The sequence below is a fragment of the Geotrypetes seraphini genome, chromosome 6 (assembly GCF_902459505.1).
Source record: "Geotrypetes seraphini chromosome 6, aGeoSer1.1, whole genome shotgun sequence".
Taxonomy (NCBI): Eukaryota; Metazoa; Chordata; class Amphibia; order Gymnophiona; family Dermophiidae; genus Geotrypetes; species Geotrypetes seraphini.
In genome coordinates, this window is record NC_047089.1 from 123,937,681 (window position 1) to 123,964,822 (window position 27,142).

The 27,142-nt window shown below is 43.7% G+C and overlaps 1 protein-coding gene across 5 annotated transcripts in view; it reads right to left on the reverse strand.

Moving 5' to 3' along the window:
* The window catches only part of ITGBL1 (integrin subunit beta like 1), a 541,162-nt gene that overhangs the window by 23,882 nt on the left and 490,138 nt on the right, over positions 1 to 27,142 (reverse strand). For 4 of the 5 annotated variants that reach the window (XR_004539893.1, XR_004539894.1, XR_004539892.1 and 1 more), the window contains exon 10: positions 7,895 to 8,008. The exons of the other annotated variant lie outside the window; for it this stretch is intronic. Coding sequence is in view for 1 of the 4 variants with exons in the window: in XM_033948881.1 (XP_033804772.1) it covers positions 7,895 to 8,008 (114 nt within the window). In the remaining 3 variants the exon portion in view is untranslated. The remainder of the gene's footprint in view (positions 1 to 7,894; positions 8,009 to 27,142) is intronic. 5 annotated transcript variants of the gene reach the window in all.

Genomic DNA, 27,142 nt, shown 5'->3' on the forward strand with positions numbered 1-27,142 from the left:
TGTGGAGGTTTTTTTCCTGGTTTTTCTGACTGGCAAGGCCTTAGACCAGGGGTGTCCAATGTCGGTCCTCGAGGGCCGCAATCCAGTCGGGTTTTCAGGATTTCCCCAATGAATATGCATGAGATCTATGTGCATGCACTGCTTTCAATGCATATTCATTGGGGAAATCCTGAAAACCCGACTGCGGATTGCGGCCCTCGAGGACCGACATTGGACACCCCTGCCTTAGACCATCTTTTTGAACAACACCATCACTGATTCTACATGCCTTCCTGGAAGCACTGTACTAGCTGACATCATCCAAGAATATGCTGTCCACCTGCACTAGTTTTCCAGTCTACCTTGTGTGAAGCTGCAGAGGATAGAGTTTCACAGAAAACGCTGTAATGTGGTAATCCTCATTAATTGCCTCATTAGCAAGTACCATTCCTGATAAAAGGGACCATCTGGCAGTCCATCAGCCCCTCATTATGGGTGACTGTAAATCACCTACTGGACAGATGTATACTGTTCCTGATTTGTCTAGGATTGTTACCTGTGGACCATTGGGGCAGAGCCGACACCAGGCTTGGGAGAAATTTTGGTTAGAAAAGGGTAAGAAAGCACTACCTGAAGGTATATGCATCTCTTGGAGAAGAGGGACTGAATTGTCAGTAATTCCTATGAACTGTGCCTTTCTGTGCTAAGTTCAGTACAAGGAAGAGTTCAGATGCTGATTATTTATGGCTTCTACCAGACCGAGAATCCAGCTGCCTGTATAGGGCAAGGAATTGTAGGACTGTTCCTGATACTAATGAGGGGGCTTGCTATGTACAGCTATAACCTGAAGTACCTCCTTCCGATGTAACTTCCGGTGTTGGGCTCATGTGGTAGGTGGAGTGGAGCTGGAGGGCAGGAGGGAGAGGTTTGCTTGGGCTGTTGTAAAGAACGGTGACAGTTACTGGATCTGGTCTAGGGCTGGGGCTAAGGGGACAGTTACTGGGTCTGGTCTGGGGATTGGGGGAGAAAGGAAATAGGTGCTGGACCCATATGGTGGATGGAATGGAGCTGGAGGAAAGGGAGAGGTGCCAGATCCACATCTGGGCATTGAAGGGAGGGAATAGAGGTGTTGGACCCATGGGAATGGGGCTAGAGGGAAGGGAGAGAGGCGCAGGATATGCAGGGAGGAAGAAAGAGAAGGAAACGGAAAGAGAAAAGCTGAACCAAGGGACTAAAGGAAGAGTGAGTGAAATATTGAACATAGTGGAGGGAGGGAGGAAAGAGAGAATGTGAGAGACACATTAGTGTAAGGGAGTAAAAGAGGGGAGAAGCTGGACACAGGGAAATATACAAAAAGAGGGGAGATGGTGGACATGGATGGCAGCATAGGAACAGGGACAAAAAAGGGGAATGCTGCATGAGGATGGTATATGGACACAGAGAGGTAATGCTAGACATAGGAGGGTATTTGGACACAAGAGAAGATGGCTAGACATGGGGGAGAATAAGAACGCAGAAGGAAGTTGCTGGACAGGGGGGATATAAAGGAGTGTGTGACAAGCCCGTAGCTAGCTTTGTCCCTGTAATGGATAAAAGCAGAGCACGGTCCCTGGTCAGGAGTGCTGACTAGGTTAAAAGTAAGGATATTGAAATGGCTGACTACCCCTCAGACAGTGAGGTAGAGCAGGAAAGGTATGAGCCTAAGAATATCCAGCAGAGAATGCCATATCAGAATAAGTTCATCAGAAAGCCTGATAGGACTTTTACTGAGAAATGGAGACCTAGCCCTGCAAGGTACTTACACTATCAGCCTAGGAGAAACCAGTTATTTCCCTAGGGATTTCCTGCTCAATCCCCCTGCTACTAGGAGAGAGGGGTGGGGCTATGACACGCGTAAAAGCAGAGCCCTGAATTAGAGAATGACAAGGTGACAAAAATTCATCACCATTCCTGTCCCCACGGATAACCGCGGGAAATAATCCAATGTCATTTTCTAGTGTCTATCTCAACCTTGGTCCTTCTACACCAGCATTCTTCAAAGCAAAGCTTGCGGGTCAGTGGTTGTGCCCAATTGTACTCTGAGTCTTCCCTCTCTCCTTAAATAATGACATGAAGATGGTTTCCCTCGGTTATCCGCGGGGACAGTGATGAATTTTGTCACCGTGTCATTCTCTACCCTGAAGGTACCCTGGAGGTCGAGCTGAGGAGCCAGCAGCATAACAAACAGGCAGATGAGGAGAGAAGTCTCTCTCTTCAACTACACAGTAGCGAGGACATAGAGATGACAGAGGACTTCCCAAGCCTGACCCCAGCTGCTGCTGAGCAGGCTGAGGCAATGGACACCACAGAACTGCTTCTGGAAGCTGACTATAACCCAGAGGGAATGGAGGTTAGTCCATAAGGAGAAGTGAAGCAAAGCTATGTTTATGTGCTGGCTCTCTGTAACCTGAGCCCAGCTGACCTTGATTAGGGAGAGAAGGAAAACCTCTCCATTTCACTCTGAGACTGCCTGGAGGTCAGTGTTTGCTTAAGGAACTGTGTCTTTGATAGTATGAAGCCTCTGTGTGAAAGCCTCAGTAAAGCTAACAGCTTATCTAATATCCTGCTGTGCTCTGTCGGCTGGGAAGCTCAGCTGATGCTAATGAGCCTAGGAGTCTGCTCTGGAAACAAGACAAGCTACCCAGCTAGGTTAGCTGGAAAGCTTGAACTTTACTTCTAAAGTTTGCTACTCCATTTATCTGCTTTGTTATGCAGTTTGTTTTCATTGTTTGGAAGTTTATTTTCATGGCATTTCTGTTTATTTGAACCCTGGTGAAGAGGACTATCTTTAAAGCATAGAAAGTCCAGGGAACTGGAACTGTATGCCATACTTGGTGCTCAAGCCATTCTGTCAGCTATATGCTGTTTTTGTTTTATGCTTAATTTTTTCATTCCTGTTCAATAAATTCTAAGTATGTGAATTTGAACAAACCTGAATCGTGTCTCCTTTTTGGCAAAGTATCTCAGTGTGGCCTGGCAGATTAGGCAGGTACCTAGGTCTGTTTTACCTGAAAAGCCTTCCTCTTTCCTGGGGAAGCCACGCTGACAGGTCAGGATTCGGCACAGCTAAGCTGCCTGCTGGTCAGAGCAGGAGATAGCTGTGTGACAAGTGATACTGTACACAGGGGGAAGGGGTCATAGAATGGAGAGATGATGAAAGCAGGGAGATGGGCACAGGGGAAATACTAGAAAGGGACATATAGGAGACATAGAGAAGGGAGATGCTGAATAAGGGGAACAATACATACACAGAGATAGAAGATGGATGGTGAACATGGAGAAAGAAGAAATGTCAAATGGTCAGGAGACCCTGGCAAGTGAGTTAAGAGAAAACAAAAGAAAATAGAGACCAGCACCTGAGATCAACAAGAATAAAATGACTTGGGACTGCAAAGCTCAAGCTGTGATTCTTTAGCTTCCAGCTGGCTTAGGGCTCTCTCTGGCCAGGAAGTAGTTGCCCTAGTTGCACTACCCTATTCCTGCAATGTGTGACTGAAGTTTTCTGTTAGCTTGATTTTTCTATATAGCATTCTCTAGTAATTTGACTTCAGTTTTCTTGATAGTGAAGAGGATATTTGTGAAGGGAGGAGAGGGGAGACAGGGAAAACCCCTGTTGATCCTTGCTCTATGATTTATAAAATGACAATTGTACAGACTATTGTTTCTTTTTATACTTTAATAAAATAAGTTCAGTATAAAATCATAAATATTCAAGGCTTTTGCAAATGGAATCAGATGGTTTGTGGGGATGGGGCAGGGATGGGGACTGAGCTTGCGGGGACAGGGACCGAACTTGCGGGGATGGGGCAGGAACAGGGACTGAGCTGGCGGGGATGGGCTGCAGATAGGGCCAAGTTCGCAGGGATGGGGTTGGGACAGGGACAAATTTTTCCCCGGGCCATTCTCTAGTCTATAACCTAATATGAGGGGCTGCTGTAAAGTTCTCAGCCCAACCAACAAAGCTGGGGCAGTTTCTATTAAGGGCTATACACTTAGTCCAGTGATTTTCCACCTTTTTCATTCTGTATTTTTCCAACAGAATGAAAAAAGTGGAAAATCACTGGACTAAGTGTATAGCCCTTAATAGAAACTGCCCCAGCTTTGTTGGTTGGGCTGAGAACGTTTTGATGGCCCTTCATATAGCAGCTGCTTTGTTATCTCTTTTCAGAAAATATTGTAGCACAACCTATCTATATATCTATTTTGCATATGTTTGTAACTTGCTTGCGATATTTGCTAATTATTATTATCTATAATAAAAATAATATTCCCACATTAGCATTGTCTTCTTATAAGTCAAGAATTTAGGAACATAAGAATTGCCGCTCCTGGGTCAGACCAGTGGTCCATCGTGCCCAACAGTCCGCTCACGTGGCAGCCCTTAGGTCAAAGACCAGTGCCCTAACTGAGACTAGCCTTACCTGCGTACGTTCTGTTAAGCAGGAACTTGTCTAACTTTATCTTGATTCCCTGGAGGGATTTTTCCCCTATAACATCCTCCGGAAGAGCATTCCAGTTTTCCACCACTCTCTGGGTGAAGAACTTCCTTATGTTTTTTACGGAATCTATCCCCTTTTAACTTTAGAGAGTGCCCCCTCGTTCTCTCTACTTGGAGAGGGTGAACAACCTGTCTCTATCTACTAAGTTTATTCTCTTCATTATCTTGAATGTTTCGATCATGTTCCCTCTCAGTCTCCTCTTTTCAAGGGAGAAGAGGCCCAGTTTCTCTAATCTCTCACTGTACGGCAACTCCTCCAGCCCCTTACCCATTTTAGTCGCTCTTCTCTGGACCCTTACATGTCCTTCTTCATGTACGGCGACCAGTGCTGGATGCAGTATTCCAGGTGGGGGCGTACCATGGCCCAGTATAATGGCATGATAACTTTCTCCGATCTGCTCTTGATCCCCTTCTTAATCATTTCTAGCATTCTGTTTGCCCTTTTCGAAGCCGCTGTGTATTGCGCTGATGGCTTCATCAACTTGTCGACCAGTACTCCCAAGTCTATTTCCTGGGGGGTCTCTCCGAGTACCACACCAGCCATCCTATATTCGTGTATAAGATTTTTGTTACCGACATGCATCACCTTATGCTTATCCACATTAAACCTCATTTGCCATGTCGCAGCCCATTTCTCGAGCGTGTTTATGTCACATTGCAGGTCTTCCAAATCCTTCTGCGTCTTCATTGCAGGTCTTCGCAATCCTTTTTTCGTCTTCGTATCGTCCGCAAATTTAATCACTTTGCTCATCGTACCAATTTCTAGGTCATTTATAAATATGTTGAAGAGCATGGTCCAAGCACCGAACCCTACACACTCCGCTCATGATGCTTTTCCAGTCCAAGTATTGTCCATTTACCCTCACTCTCTGTTTCCTATCCGCCAACCAGTTTTTAATCCACATGAGTATTTCACCCTCGATTCCATGGCTCGCAATTTTTCGAAGTAGTCATTCATGCGGGACCTTGTCGAACGCCTTCTGAAAATCCAGATATACAATGTCGACCAGCTCGCCCTTGTCTATCTGCCTTTTTACTCCCTTGAAGAAGTGCAGCAAGTTCATTAAGCAAGATCTTCCCTTGCTGAAGCCGTGCTGGCTCGTCCTCATCAGATCATGTCTGTCAAGGTGATCAATGATGTGGTCCTTTATCAGCACCTCTACCTTCTTTCCTGGTACCGAGGTCAGATTCACCGGTCTGTAGTTTCCTGGATCTCCCTCGAACCTCTCTTGAAGAACGGCGTGACAATCGCCACTTTCCAGTCTTCTGGAATCCTTCCCGATTTGATTAACAGATTGGTTATTAGTTGAAGCAGTTCAGCTATAGCCCCTTTCATTTCCTTGATTACTCTTGGATGGATGCCCTCCGGTCCCGGAGATTTATCATTTTTAAGCCTATCAATATGCCTGCATACCTCTTCTAGACTGACCGTCAACCCTGTCAGTTTCCCATCCTCATTTCCTGCGTATAGCCTATCAGCCTTCGGTATGTTGTATATATCCTCTTCGGTAAATACAGACGTAAAATATGTGTTCAGTTTGTCGGCGATGGCTTTGTCCTCCTTTAGCACTCCCTTTATTCCATGGTCATCCAACAGCCCTACCGCTTCCTTCACGGGTCATTTCCCCTTCATATATCGAAAGAACTGCTTGAAGTTTTTCGCCTCCTTAGCTATTTTATTCCTCTTAGTCTCTTTTGGCCGCCTTTTGGCACCTGCATTGATGTTGTTTGTGCTTTTTCCAGTTTTTGTCCATTTTTAACCTTTTCCATTCCTTAAATGAAGTCTTCTTGTCTCTGATTGCTTCCTTCACAGCTACAGTGAGCCACACCTGTTCCTTGTTCTTTTTCCTTTTGGATCCCTTGGTGATACGCGGTATATATAGATTTTGCGCCTCGGTGACCGTGTCCTTAAAAAGGGACCATGCTTGCTCTAGCGTTTTTACAGTGCTTATCCTTTTCTTAATCTTCTTCCCCACCATGAGTCTCATCCCCTTGTAATTCCCTACTAGAAATCTTAGGGCCGCTTTAGGTGCAGTCATACTTCTTGCAGATGAGTCCAGAATAATTACTGTGTGAGTGATTTTCTGTATTGTAAATGGACCTATAGTATAGTGTATATGTAAAATGGGAATAGAGTAGAGGTCTGTAGGAAAGTACATGGGAAACTGCTGTGGCTATGGAAGGGGTATTACATGCCTAGGGGGAGATGCCAGCCTTTATAATGGGAGAATTCTGAACAAAAAAATTAGAAATAAAATGTGCAGAATTTTCAATTTTTTTGCACAGAATTCCTCCTGGAGTATGGGCTCGTATTTGTGTTGGAGACTGAGTATAGGGTGGTGAAAGATATCAAAATTCAAGACAAAGGTGATGAGATCAGGCTTGGGAGAGGTGACAGCAGTATTACATATAGCTTATCACATCTGCTTTGGGCCATAAATATAATGAACACATGCTAAAAATAGTTAAACCCTGTGTTATTTCAAAATATAGGCTCCATTTACGAGGTGGAACTACTGATTAGCAATACACTGAATGCAAAAAAGCCCATTCAATTCCCACAGGCTTTTTTGCATTCAGGGCATGCTAATCAGTAGCGATGTTTTGTAAATGGAGCCCATAATGAGACAAACAAGGTTTGCTGTGTACATAGATCTTAACAGTTGACCTGAAACAAAGTAGAGTGAATTAACTTAAAACACAATTCACTAAGCCCACCGATCAAGTTCTGACCACTTACCAACCCCTTTTGTGACCCGATTTCTCTCCGACCCAATTCACTAACCTCTATCTCGATCATCCTCCGATCCACGCATGTAAATGAGGGGGAACGGCATTCAAATGTAGGCAGGCAGCAATTCACTAAAAAAAATGAGGGACACCGACTGGGCTGACTGATCCAAAAATAAGTGACTGCTGAGGACCAGTTGCTCAGGTCCTTTCTGACTGTCGCCCTGCTCTCTGCCCCGACTCTCCTGCCCTTCCCCGCAGTGCAAGCCTGTGGTTTTAACCCTTGGGTTTAAAGCGGGTTAAAACCATGGGCTTGCGAAAAAAAAAAGCAAAATAAGTAAAGTTTCTTACTCTGCCGTGCACGGAGGGCCAGCACTTGTGCAGACCATCTACAGTTTGTCTGTGTATGAATCGGGATCGCTGTAGAGAGATCCGGGCGGTCGGTTGGGGGCGTGATTCTGATTGCCCTCATTTGCATAAGAGCGATTTGTGAATCAGCCCCCCCGGCCAGGGATCGGATCTAATCCATGGCCTTAGTGAATCTGGGCCTTTGAACCTTGGCTTCACCCCAGTCCTTTGTCTGGTTTATTAATAATAATAACTTTATTCTTGTTTAAGGAGTAATTAAGAGGCTAATCAGTACTAAACCTGTGCAAATGATCCCATCATGCTTGTTACAATCTCTGTCATCACATTCACAGAAATCTCCTGAAATATACCACTCCTGAGAGAAGCAGATGCACTTTCCACAGTGACAGGAACCTGAAATAGCAAAAGCTGTAATGTTACATGCAGTTTCACTAGAACAAAATACATACATAGACATATAAAAACATTCCAGAAAAGAAAAGTACCAAAAGTCCTAAAACATTTCAGAATGGTAAGATTTATTTTAGTCTTGCTGACATACCAAATTAAAGCAGATTCTCCTCCACTGCCAACTCCAGAGTTTGTCCATTCTATCCTGCTGCGCCAAATGTCTGGAACAGACTGCCTGAGACATTACATCAGGTTCCCTCTCTAGCAATATCCAAATCCAAGCTAAAAGCCCAATTTTTTTAGGCTACTTTCAACTCTTAATTCCCACTCACTGTAAGACACCCGTTCCATACTTTCATTCTCTCTGCAAGAAACTCCCCAACCCCTATATGTCCCTTCTGTCTGTCCATATTAGATTGTAAGCTCTTCTATTAAATGTCCAGTGTTGCATATGCCTTTCAGCGCTATAGAAATGATAAATAACAGTAGTAGTAGAAGTAGATTCCTTTCTTCAAACTGTATAACAGATACTTGAAATCAATGAAAACAATTGTATTTTATCTTCTGGGCATTAAGCCCATGTTAGTAAGTTCACAACATGCAATCACAATCTAGCAACATTTTCAGTTCGCTTCTTTTGCTGAAATGGAACATTGTGGACACATACACAGCTGCCTTCTATCAAGCTGTACTCTAAAAGCAGGTAATCAGGATAAAAGCTTATTCAATAGCAGGGTCCTTTGGAGGTGAGATTTATCATAAAAAGAGTTGCTGAGAAAAATACCTTCATTTTGCCATTTTATTTAATCTGGAGATGAAATTGTTTGTTCTCTTTTTGTTCCACAGAACAATCATGCCAATGCAAGTTTAAAAAATCTAACTACTTGACAGGATGATAAATGGTAATGGCACTGATGTCTCCATTCTCAGAAAAAAATGCTTCTTTTACTGAAGCAGGGTGCTAAAAAAAAAATCTAAAAACATCAACCAAAGAAAACAGTCTAAATCCATGCTTAGGTGTTTTGTATGTTCAGTTCCATTTCTTTTTCATGATCAGTCTCTTTCTTTGAAAATGATACAATTTTAACTTGGTATGGGCGTGTGGCTAGCAGCTGGCTGCAGAACCTCACACAAATGTGACATACTCACACACAGGTTGCAGGTAACATTCAAAACAATTGTTTATATAAACAATAGGACAATAATTGGCTCTGTTTCGCCACACACTTGGTACTTCTAATAAGGTCTGTTCAAGCACTTTTCAATATACAGTAAAATAACTTCTAACATAATCCTTTATCTATTCTTCCCTAAGGGCTTCTAATTTTCTGTACTCTACTTGAGCCCTACCCTACTGACCTACATATATATACATATTTTAAATATACATATTTTTAAGGTGGCTCCACTTCAATGAGAGAGTGTTCCTAAGGAAACTTTGTCTTGTACCACATTTTGCCTCACATATCCTTCTCCTCCTCAGCTCATCCTTCTCAAGTTGATCACTTGACACTATAGGGGCCACCTCAAATAAAGGGCAAGGGCTACCAGGGCTCCCCAAAACTGTCTTTGGCCCGATATCAGAAACCTACTCCAGATAGACAATGCTTCCATCACTAATATTTAGATCAGGGGTCTCAAAATCCCTACTTGAGGGCCGCAATCCAGTCGGGTTTTCAGGATTTCCCCAATGAATATGCATGAACATAAGAACATAAGAAGTTGCCTCCACTGGGGCAGACCAGAGGTCCATCTCGCCCAGCAGTCCACTCCCGCGGCGGCCCATCAGGCCCACTGCCTGAACAGTGGTCTCTGACTAATTTTATAAATTATGTCTAATCCTATCCCTAAAACCTTACCTCTACTCTTATCTGTACCCCTCTATCCCTTTGTCCTCCAGGTACCTGTCCAGACCTTCTCTGAAGCCCTGTAGCGTGCTTCTGCTTATCACATCCTCCGGTAGCATGTTCCATGTATCCACCACCCTCTGGGTGAAAAAGAATTTCCTGGCGTTTGTTCTAAACCTCTCCCCTTTCAATTTCTCTGAGTGTCCCCTTGTGCTTGTGGTTCCCCATAGTTTGAAAAATCTGTCCCTATCCACTTTTTCTATGCCCTTCATGATCTTGAAGGTTTCTATCATGTCTCCTCTAAGTCGTCGCTTTTCCAGCGAGAAAAGCCCTAGCTTTTTCAGTCTGTCAGTATATGAGAGGTCCCCCATACCTTTTATTAGCTTAGTTGCTCTTCTCTGGACTCTCTCAAGTACCGCCATGTCCTTCTTGAGGTACGGCGACCAGTACTGGACACAGTACTCCAGGTGCGGGCGCACCATTGCACGATACAGTGGCAGGATGACTTCCTTCATCCTGGTCGTGATACCTTTCTGGTCGTGATACCCAACATTTTGTTTGCTTTCCTTGAGGCTGTGGCGCACTGTGCCGACGCCTTCAATGTTGTGTTTACCATCACTCCCAGGTCTCTTTCAAGGGTGCTCACCCCTAGTGGTGATCCCCCCATCTTGTAAGTGAACATCGGGTTCTTTTTCCCAACATGCATGACCTTGCATTTCCCTATGTTGAAGCTCATTTGCCACTTTTTGGCCCACTCTTCCAGTGTTGTCAGATCTTTTTGGAGGTCTTTGCAGTCCTCCATGGTTTTGACCCTGCTGTACAATTTAGTGTCATCCGCAAATTTAATAACCTCACATTTTGTTCCCGCCTCGAGGTCGTTAATAAATATATTGAACAGAAGCGGTCCCAGCACCGACCCCTGTGGAACTCCGCTCGTGACCCATTGCCAGTCTGAGTAATGGCCCTTTACTCCAACCCTCTGTTTCCTGTCCGCCAGCCAGTTTTTGATCCATCGGTGGACCTCCCCTTGCACCCCATGGTTCCATAGCTTCCTTAGCAGTCTTTCGTGTGGCACCTTGTCGAAGGCTTTTTGGAAGTCGAGGTAAATGATGTCTATGGATTCCCCTTTATCCACCTGGCTGTTTACCCCCTCAAAGAAGTATAATAAGTTTGTGAGGCATGACCTGCCCTTGCAGAAACCATGCTGGCTCGACTTTAGCTGCCCATTGTTTTCGATGTGTTCCCAGATGCTGTCTTTAATCAGCGCTTCCATCATCTTTCCCGGAACCGAGGTCAAGCTCACCGGCCTGTAGTTTCCCGGGTCTCCCCTTGAGTCTTTCTTGAAGATGGGTGTGACATTTGCTATTTTCCAGTCCTCTGGGACTCTCTAGTTTTTAAGGATAGGTTGCATATTTGTCGAAGTGGCTCAGCTATTTCGTTCCTTAGTTCCTTGAGTACCCTTGGGTGAATGCCGTCCGAACCTGGCGATTTGTCGCTCTTTAGCCTGTCTATCTGCCTGAGGACATCCATCTTGCTCACCTCTAGCTGGACCAGATTTTCATCCTGATCTCCTTTTACGATCTCCTCGGGTTCCGGAATGTTGGTTGTGTCCTCCCTCGTGAAAACTGACGTGAAGAACTCATTTAACCTGTCCGCTATCTCCTTTTCCTTTTTTACCGCTCCCTTTCTGTCTCCATCATCCAAGGGTCCCACTTCCTCCCTAGCCGGTTGCTTCCCCTTGACGTACCTGAAGAATGATTTGAAGTTTGTTGCATCCCCCGCCAGTCTCTCTTCATATTCTCTTTTTGCTTTCCTAACCACTTGGTGACACTCACTTTGGTGTTTTTTATGCTCCTTTTGGTTGTCCTCTGTCTGATCCTTTTTCCATTTTTTGAAAGATGCCTTCTTATCATTTATTGCCTTTTTCACTGCATTTGTTATCCACACTGGGTTTTTTGTTCTATTTTTTTTGCACCCTTTCCTGAACTTGGGGACGCACAGGTTCTGTGCTTCGTGCACCGTGCCCTTGAGTAGGGTCCAGGCTTTTTCTATGGACTCCATCTTCCTTGCGGTATCGTTGAGTTTCTTTCCCATGAGATATATGTGCATGCACTGCTTTCATTGCATTTTCATTGGGGAAATCCTGAAAACCCGTCTGGATTGCGGCCCTCAAGGAGGGACTTTGAGATCCCTGATTTAGATGGAGCATAGTATACTGAGCAACCATTGGGCCTCATCACATCAAGGGCCTTGAACTATCTGGCTCTTGGGCACAAGGATACCTCTACTTGCAATCTGCATCCAGATTCGGCCATCTTTTCTGCATTCTAGCAGCACATCTTCAGGTAACCACAACAAGGGACCCTCTTAGACTGCCCTGTCTTTTCTCAAGGTATACCGATCTGAGATGCTTTGGCTACTTCTCAGCCCACTTCTTCATTCTCAATAGTTCTTTTGTAACAGGTTCTCTGCATGATGGATGTTGTACCTCTTACTTAGCTTACAATCCAATTCCAATCAAAGGATTCTCTGGCCTCACATCATCTTTCACATGGAGCTGCATGAAGCTGAAGTATTGACCAGGGATCTGACTGCACAGTCAGCAAATTGCTTCCAATTCCAGCATCTTCATCTTTTTTGCTTTCTCTAGTGCCCTGTTCTGGGTTACTCAAACCTGGTTGGGAGCCTTCCTTCTCTTCTGGCAAGAAGTAACTGTCACAGTTTATTACAAGCTTTTCACTAGTTCTGCCCACTGTCACCGCACCTTGGTCCATAGGTGCAGGGTAAAATTCCAATATGAAATTCATAGATTTCCCATTTTCTAAGAATTTCATTTTAATATTGTTTAACTATTTTACAGTAGCTTTCTCATATTCCTGAAGCAATTCACTCAACATGTCAACATTCTTAGTGGCTATTCTCCAGAACCTTAGGACATTGGACCAGCCCTCCTTCTCATTACTTGGCAGGTTGTTCACTTTCTTGCATGGCATTTCTGGTTCTAGTTGCATACTTGGGCCCCGATTCTATAATGGGTGCCTAAAACTTAGGTGCCAAGGAATTAAGTGCATAGTGGCTGTCAATTTTCAGTTAGGTGCCATTTACAGAATCTGCCAAGTGGCACCTAAATTGGACTAAAGATTTTGATACCTACCGGAACCTAAGTGGCACATATGTATACCAGGGTTTTCTTGACCTGAACACTGCACCTAAGTCCAATTTAGGCACCTAGCAGCAAAACATGCCCAAGATTCGCCCATAACCACACCCATTTTCTGGTAGATGCCTTGGGCTAGACACCTACTGAGTTAGGCACCTACCACCCAATTAATTTACATTTTTGCCAATTATGAGCTCATTATTGCTCATTAAACTAAACTAAACTAAGCCTTAAGTTTATATACCGCATTATCTCCACGGAAGTGGAGCTCGACACGGTTTACAAAGCTTAAAAATATAAGAAGAGAGGTGAAAGATTTACAAGAGTATATGAATAGAGAGAATATAAACAGGAGAAGAAATGATTTTATGTTAGAAAAAATGATTATATGTTAGAAAAGAGCCAGGTTTTCAATTGTTTGCTGAATAATTGGAGGGAATCCAGGTTCCGCAGCGGGATAGTGAGATCGTTCCAAAGGCCTGTGATTTTGGAGAGGAGGGATTTTCCCAGTTTGCCTGCGTAGAGAATACCGTGTAGAGAGGGGAAGGATAGTTTATGTCTGTGGGCGGATCTGGTGGTAGCAGGCCTTGAGGCGTTAAAGGATAGTGGGATTAGGGGCGGAAGGATGCCGTGAATGATCTTGAAAGCCAGACAGGAGCATTTGAAATGAATTATGGAAAGCACTGGGAGCCAGTGAAGTAGTGGGGAGACGTGGTCAAATTTGCATTTTGCAAAAATCAGCTTGGCTGCGGTATTTTGGATAAGCTGGAGTCTATGAAGAATTTTTTTGTTAGGCATAAATAAATGGCATTACAGTAGTCGAGTTTGGAGAGGATGATGGATTGTACAAGGGTGGCAAAATGTTTTTGGTGAAAGTAGGATCTTACTTTCCTCAGCATGTGGAGGCTGAAAAAGCATGATTTTGCCAAGGAATTGAGGTGATCGTTGAGGGAGAGAGAAGAATCGATAATGATGCCGAGGACCTTGCTTGAGAACTCAAGGTGCAGAGCAGAGCCTGTGGGTAGTGTGAAGAGGGTGGGCAGGTATTCTAATTTTGGGCCGAGCCAGAGTACTTTTGTTTTTGATTCATTTAATTTCATCTGTACCGAGAGGGACCAGGCGTGAAGTCTCATTATGCATAATGTTCTCTTGGAGGTTTGTGCGGTTCTGGTCTGTTTCAAGGAGGATAAAGATATCGTCAGCGTATGTGTATATTGTTTCAAGGGGGATAGTTTGAGGAGCTTCAGGGAGGTCATATACATATTGAACAGAATAGGGGATAGGGGAGAACCCTGTGGGACACCACAAGATGGTGTCCACGGAGCGGATCTGGAGCCGTTTGTGTTGACAATGTAAGAACGAGAGCGAAGGAAGTTTGAGAACCATTTTAGGACGAAGGAGTCTATTCCTATCTCAGAAAGTTGGTAAATTAGTATGTCAAGGTGCATGACATCAAAAGCCGCGGAGAGATCGAATTGTAGTAGAACAGCAAATTTGTTTCGAGAGTGTAGTTGTTGCACCTTTGAAATTAAGGAAACTAGGAGGGACTCGGTGCTGAAATTGGGTCTAAATCCGTATTGGTAGTGTTGGAGAATGGAGAATCTGTCTAGGTAAGAGGAGAGCTGAGTAGCGACTATGGTCTCTAGCAGTTTAGTTAAAAGAGGGATATTTGCTATGGGGCGGTAGTTCGATGGTAAGGAAGGGTCGAGATTGGCTTTTTTCAGAAGACGGGATAAGGCAATGTGTCCCGTTTCTGTGGAGAACAGGCCCGATAGTAAAGCTTTATTTATAAGGCTGGTAAGGGAAGAGATGGTCTGTGCAGGAATGTGTTCGTAAAGGTAGGATGGGAACGGATCTAGGATGCATTTGCAGGATTTAAGTTTGAGGCAAAGTTTAGAGACCTGGGGTTCGGATATGAGTTCGAAGGAAGTCCATGATCTGTCAGCAGGGATAGGGTTGGAGTCATTCGGAGGAAGAGAGTTGTAAGAGACAGCTGGGGGGAATGAACTTTTTATGGTAGTGATCTTCTCGTTGAAAAATTTGGCTAGGTCATTTGGAGATGGGAGGGAGGGGGAGGAGGTGGAGTCGTTTTTTGAGATTAGGTTGCGCCAGATGTGGAACAGTGCACTGTTTTGGTTTTTTGACCTGGAGATTTTATCTCCATAGAAATTCTTCCTAGCTTTTTTTAATACGGTGTTATAGAACTTGATGTTGTCTCTCCAGGATTGTCTGTCTGAAGGGGATTTAGATTTTTTCCATTTTCGCTCCAAGGCTCGACATTTCTGTTTTAATTCCCTGTGGTATGGGAGATACCAGGGAGCCTTGTGGGAGAAGGAGATGGGTTTAGTGGATAGAGGGGCAAAGGCATGGTGCGTGGTCCCGGAAAGAGTTACCCAGTAGTGCCAATTTGAGCCTGGGTCCGCGTGTTTGGGAAAAGGAGGAAGTGTGTTGAGAAACTGGGACCAGAACAGTTCACTTGTGATTTTTTTGCGGTAGGTGATAGAGTTTGTGGCTCGGGTTGGGGTACCAAGGTGTGACATGAAGATGGGGAGGCAGAAAGAGCCTAGGAGGTGATCGGACCAGGGGACATGTTCCCATCGGGTCTCATCAGTAGAAGTTTTGTGTTCAGTCAGGTCAAGAAAGCTGATGATGTCAAGAGAGTGCCCCTTTTCGTGGATAGGGATGGGCGGAGGAGCAGTGAAGCCTAGGGAAGTGAGGAAGTCTTTGAAGTCAGTTGTGTCCTTGTTGGTGTTGTCATCTAGGTGAAGGTTTATGTCGCCAATGATCAGTAGTCTATGGAATTTTAAGTAGGCCCTTGTTATGGTCTCAAGAACAAATTCAGAGGATTTATTCCAGGGGGTGAGTGGGCGGTAAAGTAGCAGGATGCCTAATGGGTGGGGATGAAGTTCGTCATTTATTGAAGCTAGCATGAATTCTAAAGAAGAGTGGCTGCCCTTTTCGAGGAGCTCAACATTAAAGAATGATTTGTAGAGTAGGGCCAGACCTCCTCCTTTCCAGTTTATTCTGGGAGAGAAGAGGCCATGGTAGCCTGGGGGACAGAGTTCGTTTTGAGTGAGTAAGTCATCTTTTTCGATCCATGATTCAGTGATGCACAAAAAACCCGGATCAAAATCTTCGAGTAAATCTTTTAATATTTGGGTTTTGTTTCGGACTGATCTGGCGTTACAGTAGAGTGTAGGGACTGGGGTGAGAGAGTCAGAGGTAAGGTTAACAGCATCAGTTAAACTAAAGTAATAATTAAGTTAGTTGGCCTGATCTAGGCACCTAACTTCAGGCAACATTTATAGAATCTGGGCCTTGGGGCATACTTGTTTCTCCACTGAACAACTTCAGTAATCATTCAGACTAGTGCCCTCTGGCATCTAGGCTTGTAGCCATGTTGCTCTCGGCTAGCAAGTTGTAAGACCTCTTTAATTTCTCCACTTAGAGGGACATCTCCTTGGTTTGGGTCAGGACATGATCAGTTTGTACCCATTGCTTTTCTTTCACACTCCTTTCCACTTCCTTTAATGATTCTCCAATCTAAGTTTATGTTCCTCCATAGTAACCCTGGACTGAGAAGCCTTCTTGAGATGGGTGTCTAGGCTGAGTAAACTAAGGGTTCCTTTTACTAAGGTGCACTAGCGTTTTTAGCGCGCGCTAACCACACGCTAAACGAAAAATACTACTGCAAGCTCTATGGAGGTGTTAGTGTTTAGCGCGTCCGGCATTATAGTGCACACTAAGCACGCGCTAAAACCTCTAGCGCACCTTAGTAAAAGGAACCCTAAGTTACTGTATACTGTACTTGTAAGTGCTGTACAGTTTAAACAGAAACTGTGAGACCAATACTCAAATACTGAAAGAAAAGTTTAATCAGGTTATCCATTTCTGGCCAGGTTAGCTCAGAAGTATATAAATAGGGATTTACCATATTTTTCGCTCCATAAAACAAACTTTTTTTTACCCAAAAAGTGAGTAGAAATGTCTGTGCATCTTATGGAGCAAATATAACAATTTTTTCTCCCCTCCCCCCATCGTGCCTTTTGACATCCCCCTTAAATCCTGGTGCAGCGGTGTATTGGCAGGAGCGAGCTTTCCCTATTCCTGCCCCTCCCTCGCTGGACAGATGCCTCATTATGTTGGGGCCAGCGGCGCACAAGGCAGGAGTGAGCTTTTCACACTCCAGCCTGGGCCCGTGCTGCTCTCTGAATGGTTGCAGTCAGTTCTCACGGACTTACAAGGAAAACGGTGACAGAGTTCAAAACAGTGTGGGATCTCTAATCAGAAAATAATGGTATATATTGAAGAACTATGGCCAGTATTGGGCAGACTTGCACAGTCTGTATCCGTATATGGACATTTGATTGAGAATGGGCTGGGAAGGGCTTCGATGGCTAGGATGATTTAGATGGGCTGGAGTGAGCTTTGACAAAGACTTCAGTATATGGAACCTAAGCACAGTACCAGGCAGAGCTTTGGGTTCTGGCACAAAAATAGCTAGGAAAAAGAACAATTTAAGTTAAACCAGTAATTTAAAGAGAGGGTACGGTTGGGCAGACTGGATAGATCATTCCGGTCAGTAGTATAACGGGTACGCCTCATGTCAAAATGATTGACAGTTGTCAAAGATAAGGATCAACCAATCAGCGTTCACTTCCGGGTTAAGCCATGCCCACTCTCTGCCCACACCATGCCCACTCTCTGCCTACTTTTACCCAAACCCCGCCCATGCCCCTCCTATTCCATGTCTACTTTTCCCTTAGCTCTGCCCTTGCCCCACCCACTCCACACCCACTTTCCCTTAGCCCCACCCAGGCCCCACCCATACCATGCCCCTTCTGTCCATGCCATGCCCTCCCTCCGACCATGCCCTGCCCCATGGGAATGAATGATGGTGGCACTGCCCCATGCCCCGCTCCTTGCCACGTCACCAGAAATGCACTTTCTGATGACATCACCGGAAATGGGGGCGTGTTTGACCCCGGAAATATGCTTTCTGATGATATCACTGGGAATGGGAGTGCCTGCTCTATCGGAAGTGCACATTCTGATGATGACGTAAGCAAAAACAGGATAAATGAAGTGCTGGAAATGCGCTTTTATGACCACGTCAGCGGAAACAGGGTAAATGAAGCGCCGGAAATGCGCTTTTCTGATGAGATGGAAATGCATTTTCTGATGATGTCAGAGGAAACAAATTTAATCGAAGCCCCCGGAAATGATGTGGCCAGAAAAAATTGTCTTTATTTTAACAGTTTTTTTGTTAAAAGACAGGTTTTAAGAGCTCATCGTTAGAGCAATGCACAGGCAGATCACAAAAGAAAAGGCATTTACAGCTGCTTTTGTTTCTGTCCTGGGTTTTTTGTTTGTTTGTTTTTTAAACAGACCCCAGGTTTTAAGAGCAGTGCAGAAACAGCTTAGAACTGTAAAGCTGCATTTTTTTTCTTTCCTGGTTTTACAGACACTTTCAGTAGGAAATCTGAGTTAATGGTTGCATGGGTAACACCCATATTGTCATGATGACGGCTGATAAGCCCCTTGCAGCCCCCCTGATAAAGCCAAGGGGAGAGGGGGAGGTGTGTTTAAACCTGTCTGAATATGTTCCGGCCTCCCCCTGGTGTTGTCATAGTGACGTATGTCTTAGTTTTTAACAATCTGAAAAAAAAACCTGTCACCTAACAGCGTATGTTAAAAGGCAGAATTTTAAGACATTTTTAAAATTTAGAGCTAAGTTAATAGAGCTAAATGGAACAGGGTACAGCTATGGAGGCATTAACCCTCTACTTCAAGAGGCTAAAAAAGAGCAATAGTACAGTCCGAAGTCAAAACACATACAATTTTACACAGACCTGCTAGAATCCATTTTAAAAGAAATAAAACAATGGTGTCAGAAGTTGACAGCCAGTGGCAAAGTGACTTAGTCGACATGTCAGCCTTTGCTTGTTATAACAACGATTACAAATACATCTTAACGGTAATAGATATCCTGTCAAAATATACATGGGCCGTGAGTTTAAAAACAAAACAAAAAAAACGGTCACAAAGTTACCAAAGCCTTTGAAACAATATTTAATTTAAGGCGTATACCTGAAAAACTTCAAACAGACAAGAGTAAAGAAATTTTTAAATATAATATTACCGGAACTTAAAACAATTATAAGTGTATCTGTAAAGAAATGTCTGCAAAACGTGAAGGATGAAGACTGTTAAGCACATGAGAGATGGTGAATATGTAAAGATTGTAAAATGATTTAATCTGTGACACCGATTATAAATCATTCTTCAAAAGAAATGCTTCTTAAAATATGTTTTTATTCTTGGGATTGAGGGAAATACAGTATGTTACTGCTTGGTTTTTTTTGTATAAAAGTTTAAACATGTACAACTAAATGTTGTATTTTATTGTTACACTTATTCTAAGTTTTGAAAATATTAAAGAATTGGGAAAAAAAACAAACAGATACTGCAAAGCCTGTTGTGTTTCATTCAACAGAGTATATTTCTTAAGCTGCTGGGGAATATTCATGGTGCATAAAGCAGGTAATGGATATGGATGATATAAGTATGTTTCCATTTCTAACCAAGAGGGGGGATCTAGCGGAGACTGATCGTGGACCCAATGAGCACCATATTTGGCAAGTGAAGTGATATGGTACAGATGAAAATTTGGGAGATTCATACCTCCATTATCTCTTGAGGCTCTCAGTTTTGCAAGAGCAATATGAGGTTTTTTTATTATTCCAAATGAACTCTGAGTTTTTTATTGAGTTTTTTCTGCAGCCTATATATGGGACGGCCTATATGCAGGGAAATACGGTAATGACTTTTTACAAAGAGAGGGAAGCATAGATACAATATATGTGATTTGAGGGTGAGGGTCATTTTTATGGATGCAATTCTTCCCCACCGTGAGAGGAATAGAGAGGACCATTTAGTAACAGTTTGTTGGACCAATTGTTTGATTCTCAATATGTTCAATTCCATGATATGTGAGGAGTCTTTGTGAACCAGGATACCTAAGTATTTGAAGGTGGTAGAGGACCATTTAAACTGAAAATTCAGAAAAGGTTACGATATCATTCAGTGGAAAGATCTCTGATTTTTCCTAGTTGACTAGGTATCCAGAGAGTAAGGAATAATCTGTAACAATTGTGATAAGAGCTGGCAGAGAGCGGAGAGGATCCTGAATGAAGAGAAGAATGTTGTCGACATATGCAGCCAATTTTATTTGTCTGGAATTGGAGATGGTGCCTTTAATTGAGGGGCATTGACGTATTGCAGAAAGAAGGGGAACCCTGGTAGAGCTACATCCCATTTGTTGTCATCAGTCCACCACGTTTCTGTGACTCCTAGACATAATTGGAGTCACAGAAACGTGGTGGACTGATGACAACAAATGGGATGTAGCTCTACCAGGGTTCAAGCTCTACAGGAGAGATAGGTCACACAAAAAGGGTGGAGGAATAGCGCTATATATAAAGGATTCCATACCTTCAACCAGGATGGAAACAACAGCAAGGGCGGATGACTTGGAATCACTAGGGGTTAAGCTATCCAGAGAAACTGGAGCAGACATAAAATTGGGTCTGTACTATCGCCCACCGGGACAAACGGAAGAAATCGACCAGGATCTGGAGGCTGAACTGGGGCAGGTATGCAAAAGCGGAAGTGTGGTGGTGATGGGGGACTTCAACTACCCGGGAATAGACTGGAGTATAGGGCACTCAAACTGCATGAGGGAGACCAAATTCCTGGAGGTCACGAGCGACTGTTTCATGGAACAGCTGGTCAAGGAACCAACACGGGGAGATGCCACTCTTGACCTAATCTTCACCGGACTAGGGGGACCCGCTAAAGAGGTGGCGGTACTAGCCCCACTAGGAAACAGTGATCACAACACGATCCAGTACAGGCTAGAAATTGGACCATCAAAGGTGAAAAGAACTACGACGACAGCACTGAACTTCAAAAAAGGGAATTATGACACCATGAGGATAATGGTGGGAAAGAAACTCAACGACACCACAAGGAATATGGAGTCTGTAGAAAAAGCCTGGACCTTATTCAAGGGCACGGTGCATGAAGCACAAAACCTGTGCGTCCCCAAGTTCAGGAAAGGGTGCAAAAAAAAAAATAGAGCAAAAAACCCAGTGTGGATTACGAATGCAGTGAAGAAAGTGATAAGTGACAAGAAGGCATCATTCAAAAAATGGAAAAAGGACAAATCAGAGGACAACCAAAAGAAGCACAAAAAACACCAAAAGGAGTGTCACCGAGTGGTTAGGAAAGCAAAAAGAGAATGCGAAGAGAGATGGGCGGGGGAAGCAACAAACTTCAAATCATTCTTCAGGTACGTTAAGGGGAAGCAACCAGCAAGGGAGAAAGTGGGACCCTTGGACGATGGAGACAGAAAGGGAGTGGTAAAAGAGGAAAAGGAGATAGCTGACAGGTTAAACGAGTTCTTCACTTCAGTTTTCACGAGGGAAGACACAACCAACATTCCGGAACTGGAAGAGATCGTAAAAGGAGATCAGGATGAAAATCTGGTCCAACTAGAGGTGAACAAGGAGGATGTCCTGAGGCAGATAGACAGGTTAAAGAGCGATAAATCGCCGGGTCCGGACGGCATTCACCCAAGGGTACTCAAAGAACTAAGGAACGAAATAGCTGAGCCACTTCAACAAATATGCAACCTATCCTTAAAAACTGGAGAGATTCCGGAAGACTGGAAAATAGCAAATGTCACGCCCATCTTCAAGAAAGGCTCAAGGGGAGACCCAGGAAACTACAGGCCGGTGAGCCTGACCTCAGTCCCGGGAAAGATGATGGAAGCGCTGATTAAAGACAGCATCTGGGAACACATCGAAAACACTGGGCAGCTAAAGCCTAGCCAGCATGGCTTCTGCAAGGGCAGGTCATGTCTCACAAACTTATTATACTTCTTTGAGGGGGTAAACAGCCAGGTGGATAAAGGGGAATCTATAGACATCATTTACCTTGACTTCCAAAAAGCCTTCGACAAGGTACCACATGAAAGACTGCTAAGGAAGTTATGGCACCACGGGGTGCAAGGGGAGGTCCACCGATGGATCAAAAACTGGCTGGCGGACAGGAAACAGAGGGTCAGAGTAAAGGGCCATTACTCAGACTGGCAATGGGTCACGAGCGGAGTTCCGCAGGGGTCGGTGCTGGGACCGCTCCTGTTCAATATATTTATTAACGACCTCGAGGCGGGAACAAAATGTGAGGTTATCAAATTTGCGGACGACACCAAACTGTACAGCAGGGTTGAAAACACGGAGGACTGAAAAGACCTCTAAAAAGATCTGACAGCGCTGGAAGAGTGGGCCAAAAAGTGGCATATGAGCTTCAACATAGGGAAATGCAAGGTCATGCATGTAGGGAAAAAGAACCCGATGTTCACTTACAAAATGGGGGGATCACCGCTAGGGGTGAGTAACCTTGAAAGAGACCTGGGAGTGATGGTAGACACATCATTGAAGGCGTCGGCGCAGTGTGCCACAGCCTCAAGGAAGGCAAACAAAATGTTAGGCATCATTAAGAAGGGTATCACGTCCAGGACGAAGGAAGTCATCCTGCCACTGTACCATGCAATAGTGCGCCCGCACCTGGAGTACTGTGTCCAGTACTGGTCACCATACCTCAAGAAGGACATGGCGGTACTTGAGAGAATCCAAAGAAGAGCAACTAAGCTAATAAAGGGTATGGAGGACCTCTCATATACTGACAGACTGAAGAAGCTGGGGCTTTTCTCCCTGGAAAAGCAGAGACTTAGAGGGGACATGATAGAAACCTTCAAGATCATGAAGGGCATAGAAAGAGTAGACAGGGACAGATTTTTTAAATTATGGGGAACCACAAGTACAAGGGGGCACTCAGAGAAATTGAAAGGGGGAAGGTTTAGATCAAACGCCAGGAAGTTCTTTTTCACCCAGAGGGTGGTGGATACATGGAACGCGCTACCGGAAGATGTGATAAGCAGGAGTACGCTGCAGGGCTTCAAAGAAGGTTTGGATAGGTACCTAGAGGTCAAAGGGATTGAGGGGTACAGTTAGGTCATAGGGAGAGGATTAGAGGCAGTTACAAAATTAGTCAGGGACACTGTTCAGGCAATTAGGCCTGATGGGCCGCTGCGGGAGCGGACCGCTGGGTAAGATGGACCTCTGGTCTGCCTCAGCGGAGGCACCTTCTTATGTTCTTATGTTCTTAATAAAGGTGAAAGGGAACAGTCTTATCCGGTACCTCTATAAAGGGAGAATTTTTTTGAAAGTGAATTGTTAATAAAGATCAATAAGGATCTTCGATGTAGGTTGCCAGTATAACGTTTTGATCCAATTAATAAAGCAGTCACTGAAGTTATACCAGTTATACCAGTGTAGTACCTATAATAGGAAAGGCCATTCGACATGATCAAAAGCCTTTCCGGCATCAATGACCAAACCTACCATGGGCTCCAAGAGGTCTTTAACATGAGCATTTATATGATGAAAAAGTCTTAAATTGTCCCTATGTGGCAATTTTTAATAAATCCAACCTGATCTTTATGTATCAATGAAGATATAACTTTATTTAGCCTAATTGATAAAATTTTTGCCATAATCTTATAATCTAAATTTAGAAGGGATATGGGCCTATAATTTTTATCAAGGGTGGGATCTGTGTCAGGTTTCAGAAAAACAATAATGGTAGCTTCAGCAAAATTGAATTGTTTTTCTGGGGCATGATGTATAAAGTTATAATAGTTTAAGAGATGTAGAGCCAATAGTACACTAAACTTTTTGAAAAATTCATTGGTAATCCCATCGGGTCTGGGGGCTTTGTTTATGGCTAATGAAAAAATTGCTGATTGGATTTCTGATATGGAAATAGGAGATTGCAAGTCTAATTTAGTTAGGTCATCTAACTGGGGATGGTCAATTTTATTCAGAAATAAGCTAATTTCAGATTCTGAAGATGAAAGTTCAGAGTGATAAGAATTAGTGTAGAAATGTTCAAATTGGGATGAAATTGAATCATTGGTCGTCACAACATGTCTCAAATTGCTCTGAATAGAAGAGATACTAATTTTTTTCCTTTTTATTTTAAGATATTTGGCAAGGGGTTTACCCATTGTATTATTCCCCATGTAATGTCCAGAAGCATGTATGAAGAGATCCTGTCTGGCTTTATATAAGATAAGTGAGTTATATTCGTAGTTAAGTAAGAAGATGAGTCGGTCTTGTTACTTGTTTCTTCAGCGGGCCCCCCTAGCAAGTTTAGGCCCTAGGCAAATGCCTACTGGGCCTATTCGTTAATCCGGCCCTGGAGGTCGTGGATGAAGGTAAGTTTGGTGGAGACGGAGTGGGCAATCCACAGGGCACATAAGAAGGGCAAAGAGGAATGGGGGGAGGAGAGAAACAGAAATAAAATTTGTTAGATTGTGGTGTGATCCCCATGAGTAGACTGAGGGATGATTGGGAGGACCGGGATTAGGATTGATGTTCCCAGCAGAGAGCAAGGGAAGGTCAGTAGCAGTAAGAGGAATTGAATCATCCTGAACGTAAAATAGCATTTACTTATAACAGCTGAAATACAAATATAAGGGAAGAGATGAAGGGCCAGTTCTGCTCACTCGGAAGAAAACTGAAGATCAGGGAGGTGAAGGTGGCTTTCTCCGAGATCTTTCCGGTACCAAGAGCGGACGGAAAGAGACAAGGGGAATTGCAAGCGATCAACGCCTGGATGAGACGACGGTGCGAAGAGGAAGGCTTTGACTTCGTGTGCAACTGGACGGCGTTCTGGGGAAAAAGCAAGTACTATAGAAAGGATGGACTACACCTCAACAAGGAAGGAGCAAGAGTATTGGCAGGCAACATGAAGAGGGCCATTGAGAAGGCTTTAAACTAAAGGACAGGGGAAAGACGACAGTCAACCACCAGTCAATGGCCCGGGCAATAGGATGCCCCGAAGAAGGAACTAGGGACAACTACTCAGACATGGGAGGGGACGACCACCAAGCAAATAAGGGAGACAACGCAGGAGCAGAACAGGATACTGTGAAAGAAACAGTAGAGACTGCTAAGCTTAGAAAGTCCAAGAAGGTAGCACAAAGGGAACTCAAATATATATATATGAATGCTAGAAGTTTGAGAAACAAAATGGGAGAATTAGAAGCAATAGCAAAAAAGATGAACTGGAAATCATTGGCATTACAGAAACATGGTGGAATGACGAAAACGAATGGGACACAGTACTACAGGGATACAAACTATACAGAAGAGATAGAGTGGGGCAGAAAGGTGGAGGTATAGCCCTGTATGTTCGGGAAGGAATAGAATCTGTTAGAGAGGCTACGACGGAAGAGAAAGAGAAGCTGGAATCCCTCTGAATCAAGATTCCCAGACACAACAGTGCGGACACAAAGATTGGCCTTTACTACCGACCGCAGACAAGTATGTACAAGATGCAGGTAATGTTTATTATACCAAAAATAGAATGCAGTAATTATACAACCTTATTACCAACCAAGGGACCTGACACGGTCCGTGTTTCGGATAACACGCCTTCCTCAGGGGTCCATGGTAAATAAGGTATGAAGCAAACCGCAATAAAATGGTATAAAACTACAAATCCAAAATGTGGGAGAGAGGCTAGGCTGGAACTCGGGGCTTGAGAAAGGGATACTGAAAATGGGGAGTCAGTTGTCCTCTCTCCACCAGAGAAAGTCCGTTGGTCCGGCTTCGACCTCTTTGACGTCCCCTGTTAAGGTTGTCCGGTGGCTACCTTGAAATCTCTAAGGCAGTGGTCTCCAACTCAAACCCTTTGCAGGGCCACATTTTGGATTTGTAGTTTTATACCATTTTATTGCGGTTTGCTTCATACCTTATTTACCATGGACCCCTGAGGAAGGCGTGTTATCCGAAACACGGACCGTGTTGGGTCCCTTGGTTGGTAATAAGGTTGTATAATTACTGCGTTCTATTTTTGGAAATGATAGTAGAAATTAAACATGAATGTAAAACAGGAAATGTCATAATCTTGGGGGACTTCAATTTCCCAGGGATAGACTGGGACCTGGGAACCTCTAACGGTGGCAAGGAGGCAAAGTTCCTGGAAGTGCTAGGGGACTGCTTCCTGGAACAAATGGTAGGAGAGCTGACGAGAGGAAATGTCACCTTGGACTTGGTCCTAAATGGCATTACGGGACCGGCAAAGGAGGTAGAAGTCACGATCCTGCTGGGGACAAGTGATCACAACATGATCAACTTTAAACTTGATGTCAGGAAGGGGAAGGGGAAAGGTACCAAAACCTCAACCACGACCAGAAATTTTCTCTATTTTATTTAACTAATTAATAATTATTTGTGATTATGTTTTGGATGTTTTGTAATACTAATGTGATATTATGATATTAACTTGTATTTTATTGTACATCGCCTAGAAAGCTTTATATAGGCGATTAATCAAAATAAATCTGAACTTGAACTTGAACTTTAAACTTTAAAAAGGGAAGATACGATAGCATGAGAGCCATGGTGAAACAACGAATCAAGAAAAAGATGGGCAAAGTCAAAATGGTAGATCAGGCATGGTCCCTACTGAAAAATACTATCACGGAAGCACAAAGCCTCTACATTCCACGGATTTCCAAAGTAAAGAAAACTAAAGGCAAAGGAGAGCCGGCATGGCTTACCAGAGAGGTGAAGGAAGCCATAACAGAATAAAAGGACTCCTTTAAAACATGGAAACACACGAAACCAACTGAAGCTTGAAACATTAGAGAAGAAAAAGACCTCAGTCAATTTAAGAAACTTTTAAAAAGCCGTCTTTTTAAAGACGCATTTAACATTTAACACTGAATTTTTATGTTTAACTTTTAACTCTCTTTTAGATACAAATATTAGGGCTCGAATTTCTTACCCTGACCTATTGTTTCATCCCTTTTTTCTCTCTCCCTATAAGCCATAAACATGTAACTTTACCCCTTATCCTCACGTTCCATGTACGTCTTAAAATTGTTTGTCCCAAGTCTTGTGTCTTTATTTATTCATTGTAACACGTTTTTATGAAATTGTTAATTGCTTAGTAAATCGAATAAGTGATCCATCAAATATGAATAAAAACCTG